Source organism: Melanotaenia boesemani, chromosome 7 (assembly GCF_017639745.1).
Source record: "Melanotaenia boesemani isolate fMelBoe1 chromosome 7, fMelBoe1.pri, whole genome shotgun sequence".
NCBI lineage: Eukaryota > Metazoa > Chordata > Actinopteri > Atheriniformes > Melanotaeniidae > Melanotaenia > Melanotaenia boesemani.
In genome coordinates, this window is record NC_055688.1 from 26,056,922 (window position 1) to 26,082,997 (window position 26,076).

At 39.6% G+C, this 26,076-nt stretch overlaps 3 protein-coding genes across 6 annotated transcripts in view; 2 read left to right on the top strand and 1 right to left on the bottom strand.

The window, feature by feature from the left end:
* Positions 1–2,060, top strand: part of spock1 (SPARC (osteonectin), cwcv and kazal like domains proteoglycan 1) — a 104,685-nt gene extending 102,625 nt beyond the window's left edge. For all 4 annotated transcript variants that reach the window (XM_041991174.1, XM_041991177.1, XM_041991175.1 and 1 more), the window contains one exon: positions 642–2,060. In XM_041991174.1, the coding sequence (XP_041847108.1) occupies positions 642–841 (200 nt within the window). In that variant the 3' untranslated portion in view covers positions 842–2,060. The remainder of the gene's footprint in view (positions 1–641) is intronic.
* A 2,442-nt stretch (positions 2,061–4,502) lies between these two features.
* bicc2 (bicaudal C homolog 2) lies at positions 4,503–15,444 on the bottom strand. The gene is made up of 19 exons (XM_041989351.1): positions 15,156–15,444; positions 14,044–14,090; positions 13,673–13,742; positions 13,485–13,564; positions 12,788–12,949; positions 12,642–12,695; positions 12,272–12,487; positions 11,907–12,158; positions 11,575–11,706; positions 11,085–11,274; positions 9,769–9,899; positions 9,469–9,677; positions 8,760–8,865; positions 8,180–8,219; positions 6,937–7,100; positions 6,034–6,241; positions 5,768–5,931; positions 5,483–5,582; positions 4,503–5,375 (listed from the first exon to the last, which is right to left on the bottom strand). The coding sequence occupies exons 1-19, from the start codon at positions 15,436–15,438 to the stop codon at positions 5,245–5,247; spliced, it is 2,739 nt and encodes a 912-aa protein (XP_041845285.1). The 5' UTR covers positions 15,439–15,444; the 3' UTR covers positions 4,503–5,244.
* Positions 15,445–18,226: 2,782 nt separating this feature from the next.
* On the top strand, positions 18,227–25,734 carry dele1 (DAP3 binding cell death enhancer 1). The gene is made up of 12 exons (XM_041990836.1): positions 18,227–18,446; positions 19,265–19,382; positions 19,816–19,921; positions 20,808–20,952; positions 21,077–21,286; positions 21,380–21,456; positions 21,570–21,663; positions 21,797–21,939; positions 23,789–23,947; positions 24,292–24,384; positions 24,735–24,894; positions 24,975–25,734. The coding sequence occupies exons 1-12, from the start codon at positions 18,416–18,418 to the stop codon at positions 25,202–25,204; spliced, it is 1,566 nt and encodes a 521-aa protein (XP_041846770.1). The 5' UTR covers positions 18,227–18,415; the 3' UTR covers positions 25,205–25,734.
* The last annotated feature ends 342 nt before the right edge of the window (positions 25,735–26,076 follow it).

Here is a 26,076-nt window from a genome sequence, read left to right on the forward strand (position 1 = left end):
ACACATGTAGCATAAGTTGCTATAATGAGTCCTGTTCACACTGTGACTACACTGGATGCAGTATTCACCAGCCATTAGCCAAAAATCACTGAAGCAAGTTAGCTGACAAGCAGCCCCCTAGCTTTTCACTGTATTGGATGGAGGAATAATGAACAGGAGGCTTGGTTCTGTTTCTTTGTCTCTTCTGCTAATTATTGCCTGGATAAAAACAGAATTTACCAGTCAATCACACAGTTGACTTACAGGGATCAACTCCTAATAACAAAAGTTTACACCCTCACTAGTGGCTCAATTAGGCTATATTAACAGTGGAATGAAAAATGAAAAGCTAACACATTTGAGGCCTTTGTTTGAATCACAGACCAGGTTGGAAAATGTGGACAGAAAGAAAGCCCACATGAAGTCCAATTTTTGCTAATTGGATCCAAAGCATGGATGCATGAGCTGGCAAAATGAGATTTTTAAGTGTCTGTTGCAACCATTTTAATGTGACTTGAAACAACCAGTCGAACTGCAGTGCAAAGCAGAATCAGTGGAATCCCAGAAACCATATTCCCTTTTTTTTTATCCTGTTTTTCTTGACTCAAGAAACTTCTTTACTTCTAATCTGTTTGTCTGTGTTTTTGGTAATCTACCTACAGACGAGGATCAGGAGACATCGGGGGATTTTGGCAGCGGTGGTGCAGTAATTCTCCTTGATGACCAGGAGGAGGAGCCATCACAGAGCGGGCGAAGTGGGCGGCAGAAGAAGAGACGGGGCAGGATCCACCCTAGAGGAACCATCGAGGATGATGAAGACGAGGACGAGGACAAGGATGATGAAATCGGCTACATTTGGTAGCTCCACTCCATTTCACTTTGCCATCAGCTGACCACAGGAAACTCCGTTAACTCGACACAGATCTGAAGCCATTCCAATGTCTCTTTTTCCAGTTACCTTGGCAGCAATCCATCTTTTAGCTCCTGAACTTGATCTTGTAATCCTTGCCCTTCATACAAATCGCTCTCTTCAGTCGACCTCATACAAACTCTTTGTTTGCAAGTGCTCCACTCTTTCCTCAGACAGAAAACAGAGAGCCTGTTCGGTTTCAACTAAAACTGTCAAGCCCCTGCAAAATTTAGTCACAGTCTGTCCACTTGCTGCTTCTACCCTCCCAAAATCTGCAATCTTAAACTCCTTCAAACATGAACGCTTCTCTGTTATTTCTTTTACTCCCTTTATCTTAGTCCTCTTTCTTTCCTGTTGCTGAATGTCCATATCAGTGTCTCTGGTCAGTCTGTGAGCCCAAATAAATTAGCTGATGTATTGGATGTAAATATGTTTCTTGAGGGAGGCTTGATTGTAGACATCCCCCCCCCCCCCCCAAATCCAGCTGATTAGCAGTTTATCTTATGTTCTGTGTTCCACCGTTGGGTTCTTTCCAATGTTCAACCATGTCTCTCCAAATTGCTGCCACAGTTTCAGGCTCTGAGATGCTCCTTCCCTGTTATTTCATGGAGGATTGTAAATTACCTAATTGTTGATCTTGAATGTTCCAGAAAGCCCAGGAAGCAATGAGATTAATGCTGTATTGTCGTTGTTGTTGCATGTTTCTCATCGTGTATCTGTAAAAGAGAGATTTACCTGGCCAGGTCCAGCTCTATGCATCTCAAATCAGAAGTGATGCCTATTTGGCTGCTACAATACTTTGTTGCTATGTTGATGCTGTCTAGTGTCCTTTTGGTTCTTCTCCCAATCTCAGGAGGTAGCAAGTTGCATTGCAGAGAGATAGTGGGGTAGAAAAGCTAACTGCAAGACCTGCATTGCAAATCTGTTCTTTTTCAATTTGTTCAGTAGGCCCTGCTGAGGCCTTTTGACTGTGCATGGACACTAGAGGAGAGGCTACTCCTGAGCTGGGAGGACATAGAACGTCAAGCAGAGACAAGACTCTGCTCTGCCTCCCGACATTGGATATGTTCAGTGATTTGAAATTGAAATCTTCGCCATGTCAACTACGTGAACTTTTCTTTGTAACTTTGAAAATTTAAGTAAAGTGGCACCAAGTGTCTTTTGAACCTTACAGGCCTGTGTCCACTTGTGTCTTGTTCTCTCAATATCCACCTTCTGCCTCACACATATAATCTTATTTGACCATCTTATAGGAAAATGAGCAAAATCATTTGCCTCAATTTGAAGCCACAGAGGCATTTAAATAAGTTTTCTATGTTTTTTGTTATATTTCTTCTTAAACCTGAATTTCTCTGCAGTGGAACATTGAAATCCCTCCATCATTTCTGACCTTTACCAACCTTGAGACAGCAGCATCCCTTCTTAGAAGCAGACATAAATGGTAGCAGCTAAAAGAATACTCTTATCATTTTCCTTAGAGAGGAGAATAACAAAGCCCACAGCGACTAAAAGAACATGAAAGCTTAATGAGTGTTTTTGTAATATCGGGGGCTAATGGGACAGATGACCCCTCTAGCTTGGAACAGCTAACTCAGCACTATAAAACACATTGTACCAACAATCAGAGGCTTAAAGGACAACTGAATCCTCTGGTTTGAAAAAGCCTATTCAGCAGTCCACAACACACACTGTCAAAGAGAACGGCTAGCTTAACTGTCTGCATCAATTTATACATGTGAAGGGTGTTTAATCAATTTCAAGCCAAGGAAAATGGATCGTGTATCATAAGGTTATTTGATATAAGTGGTAAGAAAATGCTTCATTAATTTACTTTCCATTAAATCCCCTGCTTTCCATTTGTCTTTTTTTACATTATTCCAGTCTGCAGAATACTTTATATGAATTCTACTTGGTTACTCTTGCTGTCATTTCTCCAGAAACAACAGCTAGAAGCTGCATTTATAATTCAGTCAAGGTATCATGAACAATATGCTGGAAATATTTTAATAATCCCAAATCCTATAGTTGTTTTTGATCAGATTGCAGTTTATTGTGTGTGTGTGTGCGACACAGTCTATTTTTTCCCCCTCACTTTCCTGAAGTTTCATCTACATCACAGTAGGGGGAATGCGTGGTTATGTTTTATCCTCTGGGCACTTCAATGCTCTGCTTCATTTCTCTATTACCTGCTTCTTTATTTTCCACAGACGGCTTCCATGCTGGGCGGATCCTCCCATCGATCCAAGGTCTCCATGGAGACTGGTGATGAATACAAGCAGGGTTCAGTATAATTGGTTGTGATTTTTGTAACAAATGGGAATTTGGTTTTTCTACTCACGGTTATTATTGTGCTTTAAGAGCGTTGAATGTTTTTACCAACATTTCTATGTTTCCTGCTTCTTACAGTTTTTGAGATAGTGGGCTTGAAACAAGATGGTGGGATTTTGACACCTATTGATAGTCTGGCTATGTATTTCCTGCTGTTTTCTCCTACTAAGTTAATCTGCAGACAGACCATCTTAATTAACCTTCTTAGTCTTAGCAGAAAATAAACATTTTCCATAATGTCCCATTATTCCATTAATCAACAATGCTGTAGTTTCCAACAGAGACACAAATTACCATGTGACAGATCAACAGATTTCAGTGAAATGTAAAACAATTCAGACTCCTCCTTGATGACAGGTTAATATATTTGTTGCATAATAAATGCAGAAGACATATGACGTGTGTTGACATTTTGAATAAATTTCTCCAAAGAACAAATATTGTCCTTGGGGATACCTGTTGAAAATAGATACTTTCAGTTTTGGTTAGTGTGCTTATATCTGTACTGATTTATACTTTAAATCTAATGAATTACAGTATCTGTTATTAGTGCACCAGCCTGATCAATACCTTACACTGATAAATGGCTCTCCATCTTTGGCTCAAATTATTCCAAATGGAGTCTGATCACAGCTATATTTCACATATCTACATGTGTCCAGGCCATGTAGATATGTGATATATAGATTGCCACTCCAGAGATAAAAAGTCCAAGTGGCTTTCCAAAGTTGTGATGGTTCAGAGCAGCACTCATTTTACTGGTTATTTTCATTCTAGCTGTGTGATCACAAACCGATTTAGACCCGCTGCCCCAGAGGAGTGCAATTAACTACCTGAAAGGCTGCAAATCCACCAGTGCTCCAGAGCAAGAGGACCAGAATCTGGTCTAAAGCCTGCCAATGTAATTGGCATAGACATTGTAATAAGTAGGGATCATCTCTCCCTAATCTGTCACAGCCCACCACTTCTACTCACTCTCTCTTTCATGCTTGGCTACCACTGAACCAGCCAGCTTGTGGAGTCCCTGAGCAGATCAGACCCCTGCATGCCCCCAAGCAGAGGTATCTTGGATCACTCACTTCGACGTTTCCCAACAACACGATTTTAAATTTGCAAATTATGACCCTCTGATAACACTCATTGGCCGGGTGCAGTCTCTTACTCATACATTAATCATTTCTGGCAGCAACAATAAATCAAGATGAAACATTCAGGCAAGAAGTCGAAAACACTCAAAATATGTATTTGTTTTATTTATGTTTGTCTGAATCTGATTGCTCCCTTTAGAAATTTAAGAACTAACTCCACCTTGTCCACCAGGAATTAGAATACAGTTTCATTTTGAAACACGTCCATCATTTTTAATGCAACGCCAATATTTAGAAACTAAGTGCCACTGATGCCCTCTGGTGGTGGACATAGCTGTGAGTAGGCGACTAGTTCATGCTGCAGCTGTTATTTAGAGATTTTTACTGATAATTTCATGCTGAGCTGCATCCTAGTGGCTCATACGTTTAAGGCTCTGATCATATAACTGCACTGCCCCTGAAATAAATCTGGCATTATTATCTTTTATGTCTACTCTTTAATAAAGGCACAATCTTCATTGATAAACTTTAACCACAACATTTTAATTATCATCACTATTAAACTGGAATGTCATTTTTTAAAAAAATATCTATTTACAATTGCATATATGTTTTAGTTAACATGGTCAAAGTATGGAATTTACATGAGGAAGGCACTTTATTCCAACAAATACTACACACGTGTTCAGCATGTGAAGCCTCGGGTTTGGAAGGAAAATCCTCCTTGTCTTGAATTATACATATAAAAGCTTTGGATTATGGTTGTGGAATGAAGGCACTGGATTTAAATACATAACATTTGCTGCTCTTCGGGGTAATTTCATCCTTTTCCACTTCTGGGAAATAAAAAGCAGTTGAGGCTTTTTTACTGGAGGCAGTGTCACTGCATAATTACAGTCTCCACATTAGGTGAATCTCAGAGATGGTTCCTGTCTCCTCTCACCAGCGATTACTCTGAGTTGCAACTTCCACATCCATGATTCGTGGAAGTCTGCCACTTGCACCCCCTTCCAGGTAGCCAGGCTTCACTGCAGGTGTATCTGACAGTCTCCTCTTGCTCTTGTTCAGGTCTGACTCAGGGGACAAATTATTTGACGAGATGAGGCAAACTCATCCCACCACCTTGACAGATGGAGAAACACATATGACTTTAAGCTACAGGAAAGCAGATTCTCACCTGAGATTGCTATTAGCATCTTGCGTCTGGCTCCGAAGGTGGAGACTCCGACTTCTTTCAGATCTTCATCGGACAGAGTGAGGAATGTCTGGTAGTCAATCTATGTGAGTACACACAGCCATATCATGATTGTCATTCCTAATGCGTTACTTTTTTTGGCTGGATTAAAAGAAAGAGTGTGCAGTCCAGCTATCTAGTTAATCAAAACTAGTCCCCTGCCTGAGTAATTGATAATGAATTAAATGAGGAATGTTATTTTCACTGCACCTTTACGCATGCATTTACCTCCTGTTGTTCAAACACATCAATGTATTTAATAAGGCCAAGTTGGCTGAGCAGCTCGGACAGATCATCTGTCAACATTGGGGAGGGGCTCCGCTGGCTGCAGGTCGATGCCCTTCTGGATGAGCACATGCCATCAAAATAGCAGCTGCTCACAAAACTCTCCGCTAGACATAAAAAATTTCAGAGGTGAAGGTTTACAGTGCCTGAGGGAAAAACATGCAGTGAGATTTGTCAAGCCTCAATGAGCCCACACAGGTGCCACTTACAGGGTTTGTCGCTTCTGCTCCTATTCATTGAGGATGTAAATCCAGGAAAGGAGGAAGTAGAAAAGGCTGGTGGAGGTGAAGAAGGAGAAGATGGAGATGAAGAAGAAGGGGAAGAGGAGGAGACAGGAAGGGTTGTGGATCCTCGTCTGTCCCTCCAGTTTTCAGAGTCGCTGCCGTTAGACAACTTTCCTGTCTGAGCAGCCCACGACTAAATGCAGAGAGAAATGTAGATAGCGTTACTGATGAACTCCTGTCTCTCTCATCTACAAACATTTCAACCAACAACACCACCTTATGCTGCATCATTCTCTCTTTTCATCTGGCAAATGGCTCCAAGTGCTCACAAACTCTTAACATGTGTGTGGACTTTTCTGTCAAGATTTAAAAAGAAAAAGGGCATTTTTCATGTTTCTGAACCTGCTCGTTCACCCCTTTGGTTATCCATGTGACAAGAAAAGTCAGACTTTTCTCAGTTCTCTGAATCTCAGAGGAAAATTTATCTTATCTGAGGAATGTATTTTCTTCTTTAAAGCCTAAGTGCGCCTGCTTTCTACTCTCACAACCGAGCTGAAATTCATTGTGTTTATAAAAAGCTGTGAATATGTCAGGTATACATGTTGCAGTGGAGTAACTGCATTGACTGTGACAATGGTATCAGAGCCAACTGAGCATGCAAATTTGCAGGCTTACCACACAGAAAAATAAATATCTCAAACTGTTAGAGGGTAAAAGCAATAAATGAAGCTGCAGTGCAATGAAACAAGCACAGCAAAAAGAAAATTGGGGGAAAAAACCAGAATAATGAATTCAGTGAAAGCAGCTAAATTTTAATTATTGATGAAACAGTTATGATTTGGACAAATATAACTTCTAAGTCTGTTTACAGTTTCAGATTTGTTGCACCTGTTGCTGATTGTTACAGGTGCTGAGGTAAGGTTTGTAGCTGCGCCGGCTGATGTTGCGGAGCTCTTTAACAGCCTCGGCGGGCATAGATTTGGAGAAGCCAAGGCCGCTCCAGGTGTCTGTAGGCGTCCGCACCTCTGTGACCACCGGCTTCCTCTGCATGGCTGACAGTACATACAGCACAAACACAAAGAGGGAAAAAGTAGGGTTGTTACCCACAGGTAAAAAAAAACATTCCTATAAGATGTTAATAGTAGTATTAAAAGTAGTTTTAAAAACAATGATACTGTCATCTTTGTCAGTAAGTGAAATCTGATTCTTCAATAACCATATTCATAATGAAATGCATAGGTTTATGTGTTAAATAATTAATCATTACTTATAGCCAGAGTGTGGCACACTATAAAACACAGATTGCTGAGACTGGAATACACAGTCTAGTAACAAACCCTTGGTTTCCTCCATGTGTGAATGTGTGATTAAAAATGGTAACAACACTCCACACCAAGAGTAATATCCACAGGATTATTCCGGTTGGTTTGCATGTGCTTGTGTGCATCTGTGAGTAAAGACCCATTCATATACTGGCATATGGGTATCTTAATAGCTATGTGAGGCAGATGGCCCATTGAATGTGCTAATTTATAATCCTATAAAACAACAGAGGGAATTTGGTACCATTTGGCTGCAGGTCTCCTCAGTTTCTCTCATTCTGCATGATGGATAAGGCAGCATTTGCAACATGTGTATCAGTGCAGACACATGTATGTATGTGTGTATCAGTGTGTCTGCATTGAGTATCCACCCAGTGTGAATAGTGTGGGAGTCCCAGTATTAGTATATTATAACTTTGGCACAGCACAGCTCATAAACAGGTCCCCCTCATCAGTTGTCTTGGCATCTGTAGTGCTGAAATGCCCTCCTGTGCTTACAATATCAGTCTGTTACCTCCATAATTTTCCTATATAAACAGAAGGAGGCCAATATATCTAGTTTAATCATATGACTTTAAGTTGTTTCAACAAAAATTTGACTAAACTTTTACAACAAAGCAAACTACTACTTAGTGTTGCCATCTCTGCTCTCTTCTGCTTAAAAACCAACACTTATCTGGAAATTTTGGTCCCAAATCCTCCTGTACAATGGATGTTAACATATTATTCTGCAGAATATCTCCTGTATCAATAAACAGGTTACAAAAAAAAAAAAATCTGAAACCTGGAAAACATTTAGGAGTACTAACCTCTGGTAGCCAGCAGTTTCTTTTTCTCATAGTCATAATCCTACAAAGCACAAACAACAAATAGAGAAGGTAAATAATGCATGAAATTGATTTTTTTCCCCCTATGGTTGCTCAGGATATGCAGTGGGAAACTAATTTACAGCAGGAACAAACACTTGCATGAAAGAACAGTTCCTGCTGCTGCAGCGGTAAACTTGTTAAACCTCCTTGCGGTAACCTTTGAAAGTGAGATGACAAGTGAAGAAAACAAACACTAAAGTTGGTTCCTGAAATCAAGTTCCACCAGGGTCAAGGATGTGTAGATTACATAATCATCTAAATAAAAGGGTCCTGTTATTTACAATCTTATCTTATTTTGATTTGAAATATTAATGACTTCATCTTGTCTCTTCCTATTCTTGTTCATGTACTATCCAACAGAGCTTTTAAGGGAGATTTTAATGACTCAATACTAAGAATTACTCATAATCGGGAGGTTGTCCATGGGTGGAATGGCTTGATTTGGTCAGAAAACTTACAAAAACAAAAACATAAAAAAACAACAACAAAAAAACAAGCCTGTAATTCCTGTTTTCCTCACCTCAGCCTGGGATGAGTCAGCATTAACAATGTCAGCCAGAGCCACATCTCTCCTCAGGCTGTTCCTCCACTCATTCCTCCCTCCTTCAGGCTCTGCATTCAGCAATCTGGCACATTCATGAGACATACACACACACACACACCTTGAGACAAGGTTAGGTGAAAGTGCAATGGCTGCATGAAACATCTGATCCCCTCATTACTGTAGCAGCAGCAGCTCTATAGGGGCATTTCAAAGACAATGTCATGATGCTTTACATATACCAAGTTTATTCAATTAAAGAATGTAGTAAAGCATGTAGTATTAAAGCAGTAATAAAACTGCATGGCTCTGCTAAGTTGTCGTATTTACAAAGCTCCAAAATGGCAAATTAAGATGAAGTCAACAGATTCTCTTTGTCTGATGTGGTTTTCTGTGTTTGCAAGATGCATGTGCTGACAGATCTAGAACATGTAAGTATATGTATGTGTGTGGGTGGGTAGTTGTGTGTGAGCACCTATATTAATCACTCTGCATTGGGAACAAAATCTCTTCACAGTGATGACTCACCTTCCATCTGGATGCATCATCTTGGTCTTCATAAGGTTCACCGTTTAATCATTAAGTTATGAGTTGGCTTTTGACGTAGGTCCACTTAGTTTAATGTCAAGGAAAGATCATCAAAGGATATCTGAAACAGGAAGTGTCGCAAACGTCTGGGATTGCTCACCTGTATGTTAGCGCCTGCCCTGTCGAATGCCGTCTACCCTGGCTGAGAATCTTAGTGATTTCTGGACTTTGGAGACTCCCCCTCCGACCGTTCAACCCCATCCTGCTGATGCTGCAGTTCACTGCATCACACACCTCAGCTGATGACATCACCACAACCTCTGAGCTCTCATCCTCCGATTGACCAGACTGATATTCATTTTCAAGGATCTAAGGAAGAGGACAAAAGCAAGTCTTTTTTTATCAGGGAAAATTCACAATCTTTTATCTGGTAGCATTTTAAACATTAACATTTAAAGACCTTCTCCAGCGGCCGACTCTCTGTCCCCTTCAGCCCCGTCCTGCCCTCCTCAGTAGGAGAAGTGAGGCCCGGTGGAGGTGAGGGTCGGGGTTTAGTACCAGACAACTCTGTAGTTGTAGCAGGTGCAGAGCCTGGTCAGAGAGGGGAGAAATGATATATATGATTGTATTAGCATATTGTGTCATTAGCATATTAAAAAAAAAAAACTCATTAAAAAAAGTGTCCATCTGTATGTTCTGCATATGCTTGAAAAAATCCTCAGAATATTTCAAAAACACACTTGGAAATTTACAAAAATAAATAAATATAATAAAGCTAAGATATGAAGCATTGTTGCTAATTGGGCACCTACTCCCACTCATGTACCGATGCTGAGTTTTTGCTCCAGTGACAAACCTTGGAGCCCATATTTGTTTCTGTTCTCTGCTGTTTCTGCCTTTCTTGTCTTTCCACTTTCAAAAACTGATGGAAAAGAATTATGGCAAACACAGCTCTCTTAAAACCAAAAGAAAGAAATTATTACCACAATGATGAAAATGAATGAAACTAGGAAAGAGAAATGTTTAGTAACTTCTATAATGTAAGGTGTTCACGTGTTTTGTTACTTGCATATATGAATGTATGTGTTAAAACAGTTGAAATCTACAGGAGTGGATTCAGATCATATTTTTGAGTGCAAGCCACTTCTACAATAGCACCACTTTGCCAAACAGTATTAAAGTTTGGTTGCACACGCAGACATAATCTTTCTCTACGATTAGTTAGTGATTAGATAAATATGACAGATGAGTGCAGTTAAGCATATTTTCAACTGAAGAAGAAAAATAGCTTTGAACTCAAAGAACTGACTTGTATTTTCAGATTTGCAATATTGATTTGTACTTGCAGACTTGTAGATTTTCTTCAAACTCAAAGATTTGATCAATGCTTGTTGATTTTATCTGCACATACAGACTTGTAGATTTGATTTATACTTGTACTGTGCAAGTTACAAAACACATTTCTCCATCCTGGCTCCACTTTTGTACAACATAAATGAAAGCACAGTGTTTGTAAATCAAACATCCTTGTAAAAGAGAGATTGCTCTCACTTAGCCATTATGTGTAAATGAAAGTGTAATAAATGACTGACTAAAGTGAATAGCGTCAACACAAAAGTAAACTTCCAAAGCTCGACTTGATCAAACTTGGTACAGGTTGTGTACAGATGAATCAGTCTAAGTTAAATTATAAAATGAAATTCAGAGAAGCTTTCCACTTTCTTCCATTTTTGGATAGAAACATATCTGCACAAGCGCATATGTGTGTATGCTCACCCTGCTCAGAGAGACGAAGCTGCTGCAGCAACATGTTGAGCCAGTAGTTAGTCAGACCACTGCCAGGAAGCACTAGGTCAGGTTTCACTCCTGTTAGCTTGGCGGTCTCACAGGAATCTAGTCCCAGCAGCAGACAGCGGGCCTCATAAAGGCAGGAGATGTTCCTTTCCAGACCTTTCACCACCACAGACTGATAAATATACATCAACACAGATGTTTCCATCAGTATTCAACTCTGTGCAGCACATGAATCCACAGGGGAAGAATAGATTTACATTGAAAATTTAAAGTGAAGAGATTTTTATAAGAAATATTTCAGTAAATATTTCAGCCCAGTGCACATTTAATACATAATCATAAACTCCATAGTTTGGTGCCAGGCAGAATCCCCTGTAAATACACGGGACTGACAGTTTTTTTTTATTTTTTTTTTTTTTTTATTGTTTTTCTTTTTTTAAGATAGTACCTCAAGCAGCTGTGTTACACCTACCTTGCTGGTCTGTTTTACTTTGGGCTTGACGCTAATGAAGACACCCAGATTTTGCATTATCTGAGCCAGTTTACAGGGATCTGCCTCGCCATCTTCGCGCATGTCAAACATCAAACACACAGGCAGACAGTCCTGGATGAATATGAAAAAAAGATTAAGAAAATGAGAAGGATTTTATTATTATAGCAGCAAAGAGAAATGCAGTATACAGATCTACAAATCCGCAAAGATTCAGACATGAAAAAAATAAAGGTTTTAGGATAAAATAACACCTGCTTCCCCTTAAGCAGGTGTTATTTTAACCCCTGAAAGCTATAACAATCCCACTATACCATGAGCTGCTGCCGAGCTAGACACACTCCGTCAGGACTGCCCTGAATGAGCAGTGAGGGAGGACTCTGAGGAGCACTAAGATCCGGCAGGATGATCTGGGTCTGTGTCTGATGCATAACACTTAGAAAGTGTGCACCATTCTGTCCCAGAAGGAAGAGATGCTGCTGAGAGGTGACATCCAGCTGGCTGCTCACCGCCCCACCTGTGGCTTCTGATCCAAGCAGGAGCTCCATCAAGATGCAGGTTGCCTTCTGTATTAATGATATATGCAAGCCTGTCATGACATCCCATAACACAGGATATTTTGATTTTAATCTGCTGTGTGGAAACTGTAACTTGTTGGAGTGAAATCTTTCATACTGACCTTGACAGCAGCTGCATTGCCTTGCAGACCCCAGATGGTGCAGCAGCTTCCATAAAAGGAAGGTTGAGTTTGAGGCTGAGGCGGTATGGTCCTGAAGCTAACGTTCACTCCTAAAGTCTGCACCACCTGCTGGATGAGGGGTGAACCTGCATCTGGAAGAGCCTGGGGTACCAGACTTACAGGCAGGTCAAATGTCAGAGACAGTGGCTGGAGGTCCTAGAAAATAGACAGCATATAGGGGACAGTTTTAAAAATTAAACAGTATTTTTGCCAGCATCCAATGGATCACTCAATTGATTTGTGTTTCTGGTAGTTGTGAAAAAGTTGAATGTTGAGATAAATAAAGTCCTTGTTCAGATATCTTACTCACTCTTATCCTCTTTCTGGCCTCTTCCACCCCTTCTATGGGCCCAGCAATGGAGACCTTACAGAAATAAGAAAAATATACATCATAAAACTAAATCTGCTCCCTGCCATGGCAGCAGCTGGTGGTGCATTTAAATGTGACTTTGCTACCTGGTTGCTTTTCTCTCCTGTAGCACTGTGGCGGTTGGAGTCAGGGAAGTGGATGTGACAGGATGTGACCTCCATCACCTTTTTGATGTTCCCACCACCTTTTCCAATCACATGGGAGTGCTCTGTATAGGCCACATCCATTTTCAGAGTCACTTTGTTTACCTGGTTTTCATACAAACACTGATGTCATTTATGCAGATGTCCACACTTGACTTTATATGTTCTTGGAAGCACAGACAATGAAATAAACTTTACTACTTTTACATCAGCAACAAATAATTTATGAGGAAATATGAAGTTATAAGAATGTCCAAACAGAAGCACTTACTGGATTAAAATGTCTTTAATAAACTGCTATCTCCTAAATGGACTGATTAGAAAAGTTTGCAGGGCGTTACCTAATGTCATGGAGAAGGCACTTACTGCAAGGCATGGGCTTATTTTAATCAGTACATTTAAGATAAGCCACACATTTTATATACAATGGAGTGCCTTTGTTTGGAGGTTTGGAACAGTTTTTTTTATTATTATTATTCTCCCTAAAGAACCCAGCTCCAACAAAGTCTAACAATCTATACTCATCTGTCTTTCTAAAATAATAACACACCTGCCACGTTAAACACACGTTAAAAGCAAACAAATTGTCATCAGGGGTGTAAAAGCATGCATTCACAGGTTTATTTATAAATTCATTCACCTTGGTTTCCAGCACTTCTAGTATCTTCTTCTTGGCTACCATAACATCAGCTCGCTTCCCTTCCACTTTCACATGGGGATCTAGATGGAAATAGGAGATTGAATGCCATATATATATATATATGTGTGTGTGTGTGGGGGGGGGGGGGGGGGTGGCGGTGATAGAATGAAGCATAAAGACTCGTTCACCTTTCTTTGACTTGGCCCCTATCTTCAGCTTGGATGGCCATTTCACCTGAGTGTTAGTTTCTCTCATCATCTACGGAAACACACGAGAAACGCTGTCACTGTATGCACAATCAGAACACACACATGCGTAGATCTCATCCATTCTAAGAATACAAAGCCTCATTTGCATTTCAAAGACTGCAATTATCACCTCCATGAAAACTTTAATGAGTCAATGCAGAGTTTGAAACAAATATTGAAACTGCAGCAGAGATGTTTTCACTAAGGATTTTAAGCAACAATGATTATTACAGAGGAGAGCAAATTGGATTTTCTTTGTTGTTTCATCTTTGAGTTTATGAATAAAAAGTTTCCGTGAAAGTTTTACTCACTCTCTCAAAAAACTCCTCTCCAGTCTCACTGTCTTTTTGCTTTGGAGCTGAAAAACACACAGTAGGTGAATACAGGCAACATACAGATAAAATGTAAATTGTGCTGCAGTGTGATCTGTCAGGTTCTGTTGGTCGGCAGCTCTTTTTTGTCCTATTTACTGCAAAGTGTGCAAAGTCAACATTTAAAAGTTCACTTGGTTGAAATTTGCCAAGCAATTGGAACAAGAGCTTTCTGGGAATATAAACAATTTTAAAAGGCCATTGCTCCATGGTGACATTTACAGGGTTCAGAGGGAGCCCCAGGAACGCCCTCACCCCCTCCCCTCATCTCTATGGGTTACGCTGCTCAAAGCTAAGGAATGGAAAGGGAACAGTTTGGGGTGGAGCAAGAAGGTGGTGGTTGGGAAAGACAACCACAAATAGCGAAGTCACAGCTAATCACATCAGGAGCGTTTTGCTGACATAAATACCTCCCAATATACTAAAGAAATTAAGCAACTTCTACAAATCCAAGATGAAATGTGTAAAAAAAATTAGGAGTGTCCAATCTAGCATGCCAGTTTATTACAGAAAATGATAATATTTACTGCCTGTCTAAGGTTGTCCAAACAACCCCAAAAGCAAAATCCCAGCTGCACACACATTCAAAACAAGCAACAGTTACCAGAACTGAATTCACTCAAGCACCATCCCATCATGAGCAAACATAATCTGCTGCAGCAGCACACAGTCAGAGAATTTCCCCTGTGACACGAGGGAGGCATTTGTCATAAACCTGCCAAGCAGCGATAACTAACAGAGGCAGTTACCTCTGCTTCCTAGACAGGAATGATAATAGCAAAAAGGACTTGTGAATGCATAAGCCACTGCAGGTCATAAATCACAATGATACAGCAACAAGAGTTGAGGAGGTGGCAGTTACTGATGGGAACAACAAGGGTGCAGCCAGCTGGAGGCCCTGACAGGCTCATAGGCTGAGTTGGATAGCAGGACTGCATGCAGGGGGGCCATGACAGCAATCAACCTGAACAACTTGTTGACAAGCTCATGGCGCAGAACGTGGGAACAAAAATTATGAAGAAGATAACCAGAGTTCACCTTATACCACTCACCATACAACATGGTTTCAAGCTTCTTCCTGTCGATCCTGAACCTCTCTTCCACCCACTCTGGATCCAAACTCTGCCCTTTTGCATCCTCTGGCCCTTCAGCACAACTTCCTACTCCTTCCTCCTCTTCTTCATCCTCCTTCTCTCTGTCACATCGGGCCTCTCTGGGCTCAGTCTTTACTGCTGAGTCGGGTTCTATGCTAGTTTCCAAGTCAGGCTGCTGGAGTGCTTCGATGGCCGGGGAGACCAAAGAGCTTTCCTCTGTGGTGTTGGTGGTGGTGGCCATAGCAGGACTGAGCCTTCGTCAGTGTTTGTGTGTGTGAGGGTAGTGTTTATGCAATTGTGACCAAGGCGACCAGCAGGGAGAGAAAAAAGGGGGAGAGAGGGGCAAGAAACACCCCCTGTGCTTTTTCTTTAGATCCCCCGCCCCCTTTACTTAATTTACTGCAAAAATCTAAGTTTTTTTCTCTCTCTCTCTTCAAGCCGTTTGAGTATTGAAGGATTTGCTGCTTTGTCTTTCATTGCAAGGATGCTTAAGGATAGTCTCTGCTCTACACAACACAAGCATTGCTTGATCCTTACTGGTGACTCAGGACAACCTACAACTTGAGAATCACCTTGTTCTGAACAAATCCTCAGTAATCCTCTGCTCAACATTCACAGATTATCTGGATAGATAGTGAAGGCCTGTGATAAGACGGGAAACATGTCTCACCAAACACTCACACACATGATGAAAGCCATCCTCACAGCAGCACACACAGCTAACAAAACAAACGGGTCCCCCGGCCATCCAGTGCACCTCTGTTCATGTCTGCCCTCCCTCCCCTTACTCTAAATGAGGACGCAGAGGTTTGAGATTCCAGAGGCGGTATTGTGGCAGCGAGTGGATTTTTGAACAATGCTTGGAATAAATTTAAAAGAAAAAACACCCTTTATCAGTATGGAAGGAAGTATACTTAAACACCTATTCAGCTTTGAAAAAAGGTTGTTAAGAAGTAAAATGAGCAAGAATTTTTATTGATTACATTTTCTAATCTAAATAACTTGCTAAGTATATTTTGCAATCGTTTGTTTGCTGACAACATGAATTTTTGGTTGCAGCTAGTTGATCGGTATCAAGCCTTCTTTAAATATCCTGCTTAGTTGTTTCCAATAAATGGATCCAGTCTGTCCTAAAGGTCTAAAAATAAATCTTGCTCTTTAAGAAGTGTTAGTGGGGAATGAAGGAACTGTACTGTATATATGCTTAATGTCTGATTATAACAATATATATATATATATATATAATACCCCTGTTTTTTATTATTTATAAAGGATCTGACCCATTTGGGACATGTTATTTAAATCTATCTGCAAAGTTCATTGAAAAACTGTGACAGTCTTCACTATCAGCTATGCATTGTATTCTTTTACCGTGTTATGTTTTTTTTATTTAAACTTACATGTATGAAATAAATATTCAACAACTATCAGATAAATCAAATACATAAGCAACATTTTCACATTTGCCCTCAAAGTATTTCAGCACTTGACATCACATCATTCAGCCATTACTATGTCTGTTCTCACTATCTGGTGAGTAATTTCTTTGCAGTGGCAGCAGAAACTGATTAAGATGTAATGATATATATATATATATATATATATATATATATATATATATATATATATATATATATATATACAGAGAGAGAGAGAAATTGCTTAGTGCTGTTTGAGTCCCCTCTGTGCTTTAAATTTCTAAAATGTACAATCTCAAGTACAGACTGAAACATGAGTAAAAAACAAACTGTTCAATTAGTCAGTTCTGCTGAGACTGTGTTCCCAGCTCATTCTGATCAGCTCAGTCTGGTCCCAGGCGAACCAGCAAACATTATTTAGAAGAGCAGAAATCCTGAAAAATTACAAACTACTGCAGGCTGTTTGCGTGAGGAGGACTGTAAGTGAAAGACATCATGACTGTGCCACCATAGCAACAGACCAAAGAGTTCATTATTCTGAGTTTAAACTGACTTCATAAGAGCACATCTCCTCCTTCCTGCCTCCCGTTTAGCCCCATCTGACTGGAAAAGTGTGCAGTTCCAGTAAAGTACCAGGACATGCGTCACATGTTTGATCAATGGGGAGTGAAGAGAAAAGACAAACCTTCTACAAAGTGACTGGTGAGCCCTGGGGGGTATCCTAAATCTACTCAATCTATAAATGAATCAGACCAGGACCAATTCTTTCTCTTTACTCACCCCATCACTGAGCTGGCACTATTCACCTTAGAAACAGACATGCAGTGCTACAAATGCTTGAAGTTCAAGTAAAGTTTCAAAATGTAGTAAAAGGCTACTTTACTCATAGAATGAAGCTCAGTTATTAGAATTCATTTAGCACACTGAAGCATTTTTACTCCACTGTCAAGGTCTTGTTGCACTAGTGACTATCTAATAATAATAAAGCAAAAGGTAATATATTAAATATTAATATTTGTGGCTTTCTTTACATTGATTTAAAAAAAGGTTTTTTATTTATCGAGGTGGTCATGAAAATAAGGACTTGGGTTGAATAACCAAAATAGTTCAGACCAGTCTTCAAACTGTTTAAAACAGATTCTTATTTTCTTTATCCATCAAGGATGGATAGTATTCACTCATTTATACTTATATATGAAGTTTATGTAACACCATTGAGATTATGCTAAAAGTTTTGACCTTCATACAGTCTTTTCTCACAGGTCCACAGACAACTATCCTGATCTCATGTCTTGTTTTAGACCTTATGCAAACAGACGTGTCCCTTTTTTAATTGCATTTGTTGAATTTAATTAGATACACGTTGACTCCTGTCACGTTTTACAAGCATGTCAACATCTCAAGGACTGCTGACAGAAAAAAAGACGTCCAATAACTTAAGTGTAAGTAATATAATTGATATACTGGATACATAATCAAGAACCTTGTCCTTGCCGATTCGGAGCTCCGCAGTTTGGTGTGGTAAAGCTGTAATTCCCTCAAACGCCACAAGGAGGAGCTGTGATACTACATGCACCACTTTCTACAACTCTCTCAGTTGCGTCACCTGACCCACTTCCGGGTTGGTTCTCTTCTGACACAACTCGTGACAGGTTTTATTTACCGCCAGCCAAACTGCAGGAAGGTCACCGTAGTCAAAATCCACTGGTATAACTTATCGTAAGGCCAGACGGCCTCAGATTAATTTAAACATGTATATTTGTAGGTAACTGTAATTAAAGCTGTAGCGAAGGACCAACCATGTGGAGAGTTCAAGGTTTCTTTGGAAGAGGTGAGAGAAATGACACTGAGACAGGATAAAGTCTTTCTTCACTTTTAAGTTAATCTCAGTTGTAAGTTGTGTTATTCATAAATAAACTAATATTATTACGGTTTCTGTGCAGTGGGTAATTGTTAGCTTCCCCCCAGGTTTAGCTCAAAGCTAACAAGTCTGTTCATGTCTTAACTTGTAACTTGCCTCCATCTACAGGTTTATTTTTGTCCAATGAAGCTCTTGTTTCTGACTTCCTGTCGCGTTCTGTTTTCGACCTTTCCATGTTAAACCTTTCTGTATGCGTTATATGGCTCAGTGTTAATTGGCTGCTGTACACCAAACTCGACTAAACAATCTGAATATATAACAACGTGGCCTGCGTGTACATGTATTAGTTTTCTTATTTGACGAACCTTTCAATAGCTGCACATTTAAAGAAGGCTATGGTTATATTGCTGTAATACAATAAAACTACTGTACCAGTGTTGCACATGGTTTGTACAGTAAAATGGAGAAGTGAATAAAAGACAGGTCCCCCATAAGATGTATGTTTAATACATGATTTAGTTCAAATCTTAACCATTACAGTATCAGTATGTAGCAGCTCTCAAACATACAGTCAAACTATTTCCAAAATTCGTATTTACTTTTGTTTAAATTAAGCATTTCTCTCAAGTGGCAAAGCATGATTAACATATTATTAGGTTACAGAATGCATTTTGTAGTTTTTTGGAAACTCTGCTATCTTTATGTCCTTTAAACGGGAGGCTAGACATTTTTATTTATTTAACTGTTTAATCTATGCTCATTTTGTTCCTTCGCCTGCCACCTCTTAGTTCTGCATCGATACCATGGGAGCAGCACGTTGCGACTGCCCCAGAACCACCATGTGGAGGACGAGGTCATCAACAGCTCAGCTGCCCTCTCCACATCTCGACACTCCTCTGACAACAGGTACCGTACACACCTCCATCCTTTCTTTTTCACAGTTCAAACCTTTGTCAGAGCTTATAGTAAAAGCTGGACGTGATGGGTGAAAGAAATATACAAGAAAAAGCCTCAAACATTTCGTGTTCACGCTTGAAGACATATCATGGCCATGTTATCATTTAATGAAAAGAGAATGTTTCCATGTCCTTTCATCTTCTTTTACCCTCTCTTTGAACCTATTTTGTCCTTGCTGTTTCCTTTTTCAGTTAGTTGCATCATCTAGCAGCATCTGCTGTGTGTGTTTGTGTGTGTGTGTGCATGTGAACAGAGTTCATCGGGGGAACAGAAACAAAGCCATCTGGCTCAAACCAAGTTTTCCTGACTCTTTTACACTGTAGACTGGAAATAGAGACAGACGTGTGTTTTTTATATGTTCTTTGTGTCTCTGTTGTTGCAGCTCTCAGAGGGAAGAGGATGGGGGGAGGAGGAAGAAGCAGAGGAACTTTCAGTTTGGATATGCTGATGAGTTTCCACGTTACTCAGCTCTGGATGCTGTGGGATGGGTAGGCATTTTATGTTGCATTTTCGGGTATCAGTGTGTAGCCTAAAGATTTATTAATCAACATGTCCTGTATTACTTTTTAAATTTTTGTTAAATAGCTTTGTTTTTGACTGATGGTGCTTGATGATACGGCACCTTGTGCTGTTTGACAGACACCAGTATTTAGAACAAATCAGTATCTTGGTAACCAACATAAATCCCTATGATTAAAATAATAACCAATTAAACAGGTGTAAGTGCGCAACCTTTCAATCTGCTGTACACAAAGTTTCATTATTGTCTACATACACGGTGAATTAACATTATCTAAGTGGCATCTGAAGAGACTGCCAGTTGTTAAGGAAAGGAGCATCACTGCTTCCAAATTTGAAAACAGTATACAGACATGGACAAAATTGTTGGTACCCTTTGGTTAATGAAAGAAAAATCATTTTTTTCCAGGCCTATTTCCTGAGTTTATTTTTTAAAATAATTCTGTTGAAGCATGGTTGAAAAGCAATGTCTGACTTTCATAAGTTAAATTTTATAGAATTTTTATTTATTATTACTTATGTCAGATTCAAGTTATTTCTGTGACCATTGTGAGTTTTTCTTTCAATAACCGAAGGGTACCAACAAGTTTGTCCATGTCTGTATTTCACATCTGTAGCATTTTCTTTCCTTGTTATTGTTTCAGATTGTCAACCTCAGCAATAAAGTAATGAGACTGATTAAATCAAAACAATAAGAAAATGCTCTGTTGTCATCTTTCTTTGACCTCAAAGTTTTCCATCATGACAAAGAAAAATATATTTCATACATTTTGATAACTACATTTTGTACTATTAAATGTTGCCGTGGCACATGTGAGATGGTCTTATGACAGTGGAGTTTACATGTTTCTACAGGGTGCAGTGGCGGTTCTATTAATGCAGATCTGCAGGAGGATCCACTCCAGGTTCTCCTCTGGCACTGAGCCCAGTCCCAATCCTGGAACCCTGACAGCTCCCTTGTCTCTACAGAAATGCGGCTACCGCATCCTGCTGGAGATTTGTGAGTCCTCCCGGCATCATTGTACTATTGTTTGAAAGACACCTACAACAACTAGCTTCAATCATCTTAATGTTTGTGTTTTGTGATTCTAATTTAAACCCTTTTGTGTCGCTTCTGTCTGTAGTATCTAGACAGTATGTCCTGCCCAGAGGAAGGAGTGTATTGTGTCTGCAGACAGTGCCAGAGAGTCAAAAGCAGGGTCAGTTTTCTGCTCAGAACAGCAGCAGCAGCAGCAACAACGGTCTTTCCATCAGCAGTGAGCATCATCTGACCGCTGACAGCTCCAGCTCTGACCACCAGGGGGAACTGCTGAGCCAGGACTCACTAACACCTGGTTTGTTCTGTCGGCCAAAATGGTCAGATTGTCTCTTAATAGTTTCTTTAATCATTTCTTCTTGTTGTACCTTTTTTTTTACCTGGCTTACAGAGGAATCACAACTGTTTGAAGCCTGGTCACAGCAGAATGAAGCCAGCCAAGACAACACAGAGAAGAAAGATGTAGAGGTGGAACTGGCTTTATTTTAAACAGTCCCCCCAGTTTTTATATATCCACACAAAGTTAATCAATGACTGCGTTCAGTTGATTATTTTCTTGTTATCTCCTTGTGATGTTCTAGGGTTTGTTGTCTGATGATGGGAGGCTGGGAGAAGCAGCACTTAAACTCAGACAAGTGGGAAGCACCAGCGTTCCCGTCATTCTCAACATCATCGGTAATGATTTACTGACACAGCTGCTTGAAGAAATTACAGATCCAGTTTGCAGGGCTTAGCACACTTTCATATCAGATTACATTTTCTTCCTCTCTGTTAATGCCTAATCTCTCTTCTCACGCGTTTTCAACAGGTCTAGAAAATGTGAAAAGTGAGAAGTATGAAGAAGCTTTCATCTGCTTTCTGGCTGCAGCTCAGCAGGGCTATAATAAAGCACAGTTTAACGCCGGGGTGTGTTACGACAAAGGCAGAGGAGTCGGCCAGGACAAGGAGAAGGTGAGGCAGTTAACTGTGTTTGATTGCAACTTAAAGGTTGACTTTAACTCACTTGAGGGTCAGCAAGATCTGCCAGTCACTGCAGAGCTGGAATTTCAAAAGGCTGCAGTCACGTCAGATACTTTTTACCTCCTGCAGGATGAGTGAGTTCACAAAAATGGCTCATATTGTAGAGAAATGATGGGGTAAGGTTTTTTGTGACCCAAAGCTTTTTTTTTTGTGAGATGGAGTTTTTATTTTAAATGGATTATAAAAATGGGCATAATGTACTATTTAAAAAGAGACACCATCATTTTGCAAGGAAGCTCTCCATGATGCCCATATTTATATAACCCAGCTGCCAGAGGGAAAAGATTAAACCAATTTGGAGGCAGAGATAACCATCCGGAGATAATGGAGCTCAGTGAAAACATACTACATGTCATGAGTCTCAGCAAACCCCAAAGTATGTTTCAGAGTCCAACAATTTAAGATTCTTTATTGACTTGGAGAGCTCTTCACGGACAGACACCGGGTTATATTAGAGGGCTTCTGAAGCCGTATCACCCTGGCAGGTCCCTGAGGTCCAGGGCCGGCTGATGGTGCCCCATATAAAGCTGGAAACTAAAGGAGACAGATCCCTTTGTTCAGTGGCCCCCAGACTCTGAGATCGGTTCACTCTGTGGCTGCTTTTAAAAGCATATCTTTTTAAATATGCTTTTTATTAATTTATTTTGTTTTTTTTTTGTATTGTTGGCTCTTGTGAAGCAGTTTGTAATTTTATATCTTGAAAAATATAGATCACGTTTTACTTTGAGCAAAGCTGTGTCATCACATTGTTGTTTTCTGTCTGCACAGCTGGTAGAGGCCAACCGCAGCCTACTTCTTTACAGGAAACTACTTGGGGATTACATGCAGCACCAGAAAAAGTTGTACAAAATTTTGAAACGTTTGATCTCTGAAAAAAATCCACTGAAATTAAAAGTCTCTTTCGTAAGGCAGCTGTGACCAAAATGGCAGCAGAACATTACAACACAATAGACCCATACAGACATTTGACAAATTCTATTTTACACAAAATTCAGAAAGTTAAAAGAAATTTTTACACTTAAATTGTGTGAAGTTGTTTTTAATTAACTGAAATCAGTGAAGAGACCTGCATATTTAAATTCCTCCTTTTCCCGGTTTTCCCAGTAAATATGGTAGCCCATTGAGCTTCTTTAAAAAAAATTAGACAGCCATTTTTTATAAAAGATCAACCCTCGAACATGAACATGCAACAAGCAGAGCAAGAGATTAAGAATTAGTGATGAAGCTCTAAAACTAATCCATGTAAACATCTCAAGGATGCATGAAAAATTCTGAAATCCAGCATGCGTCACATTAACGTAGCCCAGCCCACTGCTGAATTAGGTTAAATCTATGCAGTTTATCTGCAGCTCTTAAAGGACTTGAAAAGAAACTGAATTAGTTTTTTGTTTTTTTGTTTTTTTTTTTGTACTTAATGGACATTAAGATATCTTTTTGTTAATCTAAATATAGTTTCACATACATTTAATTTCCTTCCATAGAAAGTAACATTACTAGCAACTTTTTCTGAATGTGACTGGCATGTTGGAAAATGTACAAATCTATACATTAGTGAGATATTGCAGTGTTCTTTGCCTGATTGTGCTTCTCCAACAGCTCTGAACTGACAAGTTAAATGTTGTCAGTTCTGAGCTGTTGGAGCTGTTTTTAAATCCTACTGACTTCTCCTGTTGGTATATTAGCTTATATTAATATAAAGTAGAAAAGATCATTTAAAAGTTAATCTTTTTTTACATGAATTAATATTTTTTTTTTAACAACTCCTTTATTTTCCTCCAAGGCTCTGTATTATTACAGACAGGCAGCAGCTGGAGGCCACAAACAAGCTAAGTATTGCTGTGCAAAGCTGCTTCTGACCAGCAGGGGGCACCAGAGTGTGGAGAAGTTGACTACAGTGATCAGCCTGCTGGAAGAAGCTGCTGCAGCAGGACTCACCAAGGTGAGCATAATAAACAAGTGTGTGTGTGTAATATATGAGACATATATCTATATAGATATATGTAGAAACTTATACTATTTGATGATACTTTATTTAAAATATATCTACATAAATTTTAATTAAAATGTTATTTAAAATATAACGATTTGATTTTAATGATTTGATTTTACATTCAATATAACGAGTAAATTTCTCAAAGAGCAACAGGTGTAGCTTAACTCTAATTTAGCAATTTTTTTTTTTAAGCCATTCATTCCTTGTCATTAAAAACACTTTTATAACACTTTATAAACTGAAATTTGTAGTAGCTGATTGAGTTACGACTTTGTGTTTCTCCTTTTCAGGCTCAGCTCTGTCTCGCCTCTGTCTACTCTCGGGATCCAGAGAGATATGGCTGCAAGTCTGTCCAGTATCTGAAGATGGCAGCAGAGAGCGGAGTGAGTGCTGTTCTGGATGCTTCTAGACTTTTGTCAATGGCCTTTTCGCATATCACCTCCCTCCCAGTGTATTGTCTCAGTAATGCATCATCTCCCACTTTTTAATGTTAAAACATCCCTACAGAAAGGTTTCTGCTGCTTGGTACTGCCGTTGTGTTAAAGAGTAATTTTACCACTAGTCTAATCCTCACTGTTGATTCACATGATGTTAGTGAAGGTTAATTGATGAAATATTTAGGTTTCTGGTGTCAGTGTGTTATTTATGTTAATAATTTACCTGTTTCAGCACAAATAAAAGTAAAGTCCTTAAAGTTTGAAAAACTTTAACTTTGTGTTTGTTTTGTACTCAGGACGATGCAGCCCTGCTGTTCTTGGGTCAGTGTTATGAGAGAGGTTTTGGGGTGCAGCAGAACTTGAAGACAGCAGGTGAATTCTACAAACAAGCTGCTCAAGCAGGCAACAAGCACGCAAAAAGCCTACTTATGCCAACTAATAACATATACAGTAAGGGTAAGTACAGGTGCTTAATCCCAGCTTTTTGTGACAGCAGCAATGATATTTGATCTCTGTTCCATCTCCCTTTACTGCAGAAGACGCAGTGATGCGCTCCATTCGCTCAGCTCCGTGCTTCTCTGTGACAGGCGGTGTTCTTCAGCAGCCACTCTCCTCCCTTGCCAGTTGTCACTCAGCCACTCTCTCTCACCTCCCTCACTCCTGGAGCACCAGTAACTTGGGTGCATCATTTTCCTCCACACCTCTTCACCTGCATCCCCCCTGCACAGAGACAAGAGCTTGCCAGTGGACCGTAGGGATCGGATAGATAGTGAAAGCCAGCACAAGGCAAACTGAGGAATGTATTTTAAAATATAAGTGTAGTTTCACCAAAGAAAAGAGTCAGTGTTAACTCTGTGCATGTTTTCAAGTCTAGATAAAAGATTATAGTTTTGTACTTTAAGTATGTTAATGTTGAGTAGCTTATCTTTTTTCTTCTTTTTTTGTTTGTTTATATATATATATTTGTATTTTTTTGTAGAACCAGAAAGAAAGTTTTTTTATTTGCTTTTAAACACTACATTAACTTTTATAAAGTTTTCAGCTCAAGGTGCCTTTTTGTTTTGTTTTTTCCTCCCCTTCCTCCCATCCTCTGAGTTCACACTTATGAAACTGTGCTTTATATTAGTGTTAGATTTTAAATCTGACAGTATTTTCTGTGGTTAAATAATTCAATGTCTTATTTCAAAACTGGCAGTAACCTTCTCAATACCCAGATATGCCAATGTGGATTATGATATATTGAGTGAATGTTACACTTTTAAGCGCACATTTTAAAATAATAAATAGTCCATCAAAGCTGCGAGGTTGTCTGGTCTTTCTTGTTTTAAAATCACTCAAGAATAACTTAATTTCATAGAGCTCTACATGCATTCAGTCATTTAAATCGAGCAGCGATTAAGCGTAATTTTGATGATTACTTTCCATGTAAGAAAACAAACACCTGACAGGAAGTTCCTCTGTGTTAAATCATCAGTTATCCTGCCAATCTAAGCCAGACGTGTGTTTTCAGGCTGCTTCATGACGAAACAGCCCGATGATGTGTGATTTCATTACCTGAGATGCAAAATAACACCGGTAGATTTATTATGGTTGCGTCCTCTCCGCGCGTCGAGCGTCCTGCGTCCGCTTCTCTGATTG

Bases quoted from the DNA above. Each gene is read 5' to 3' on its own strand.
- bicc2 (XM_041989351.1), bottom strand. From the start codon at position 15,438: ATGGCCACCACCACCAACACCACAGAGGAAAGCTCTTTGGTCTCCCCG. The intron at 8,220-8,759 runs GTGAGGAAAACA...TGTGCTTTGTAG, and splicing joins CTGACTCATCCCAGGCTGAG to GATTATGACTATGAGAAAAA. The intron at 5,932-6,033 runs GTAAGTGGCACC...TTTTATGTCTAG, and splicing joins GAGCAGAAGCGACAAACCCT to CGGAGAGTTTTGTGAGCAGC.
- dele1 (XM_041990836.1), top strand. From the start codon at position 18,416: ATGTGGAGAGTTCAAGGTTTCTTTGGAAGAG. The intron at 18,447-19,264 runs GTGAGAGAAATG...GCCACCTCTTAG, and splicing joins TCAAGGTTTCTTTGGAAGAG to TTCTGCATCGATACCATGGG. The intron at 21,664-21,796 runs GTAATGATTTAC...CGTTTTCAACAG, and splicing joins CGTCATTCTCAACATCATCG to GTCTAGAAAATGTGAAAAGT.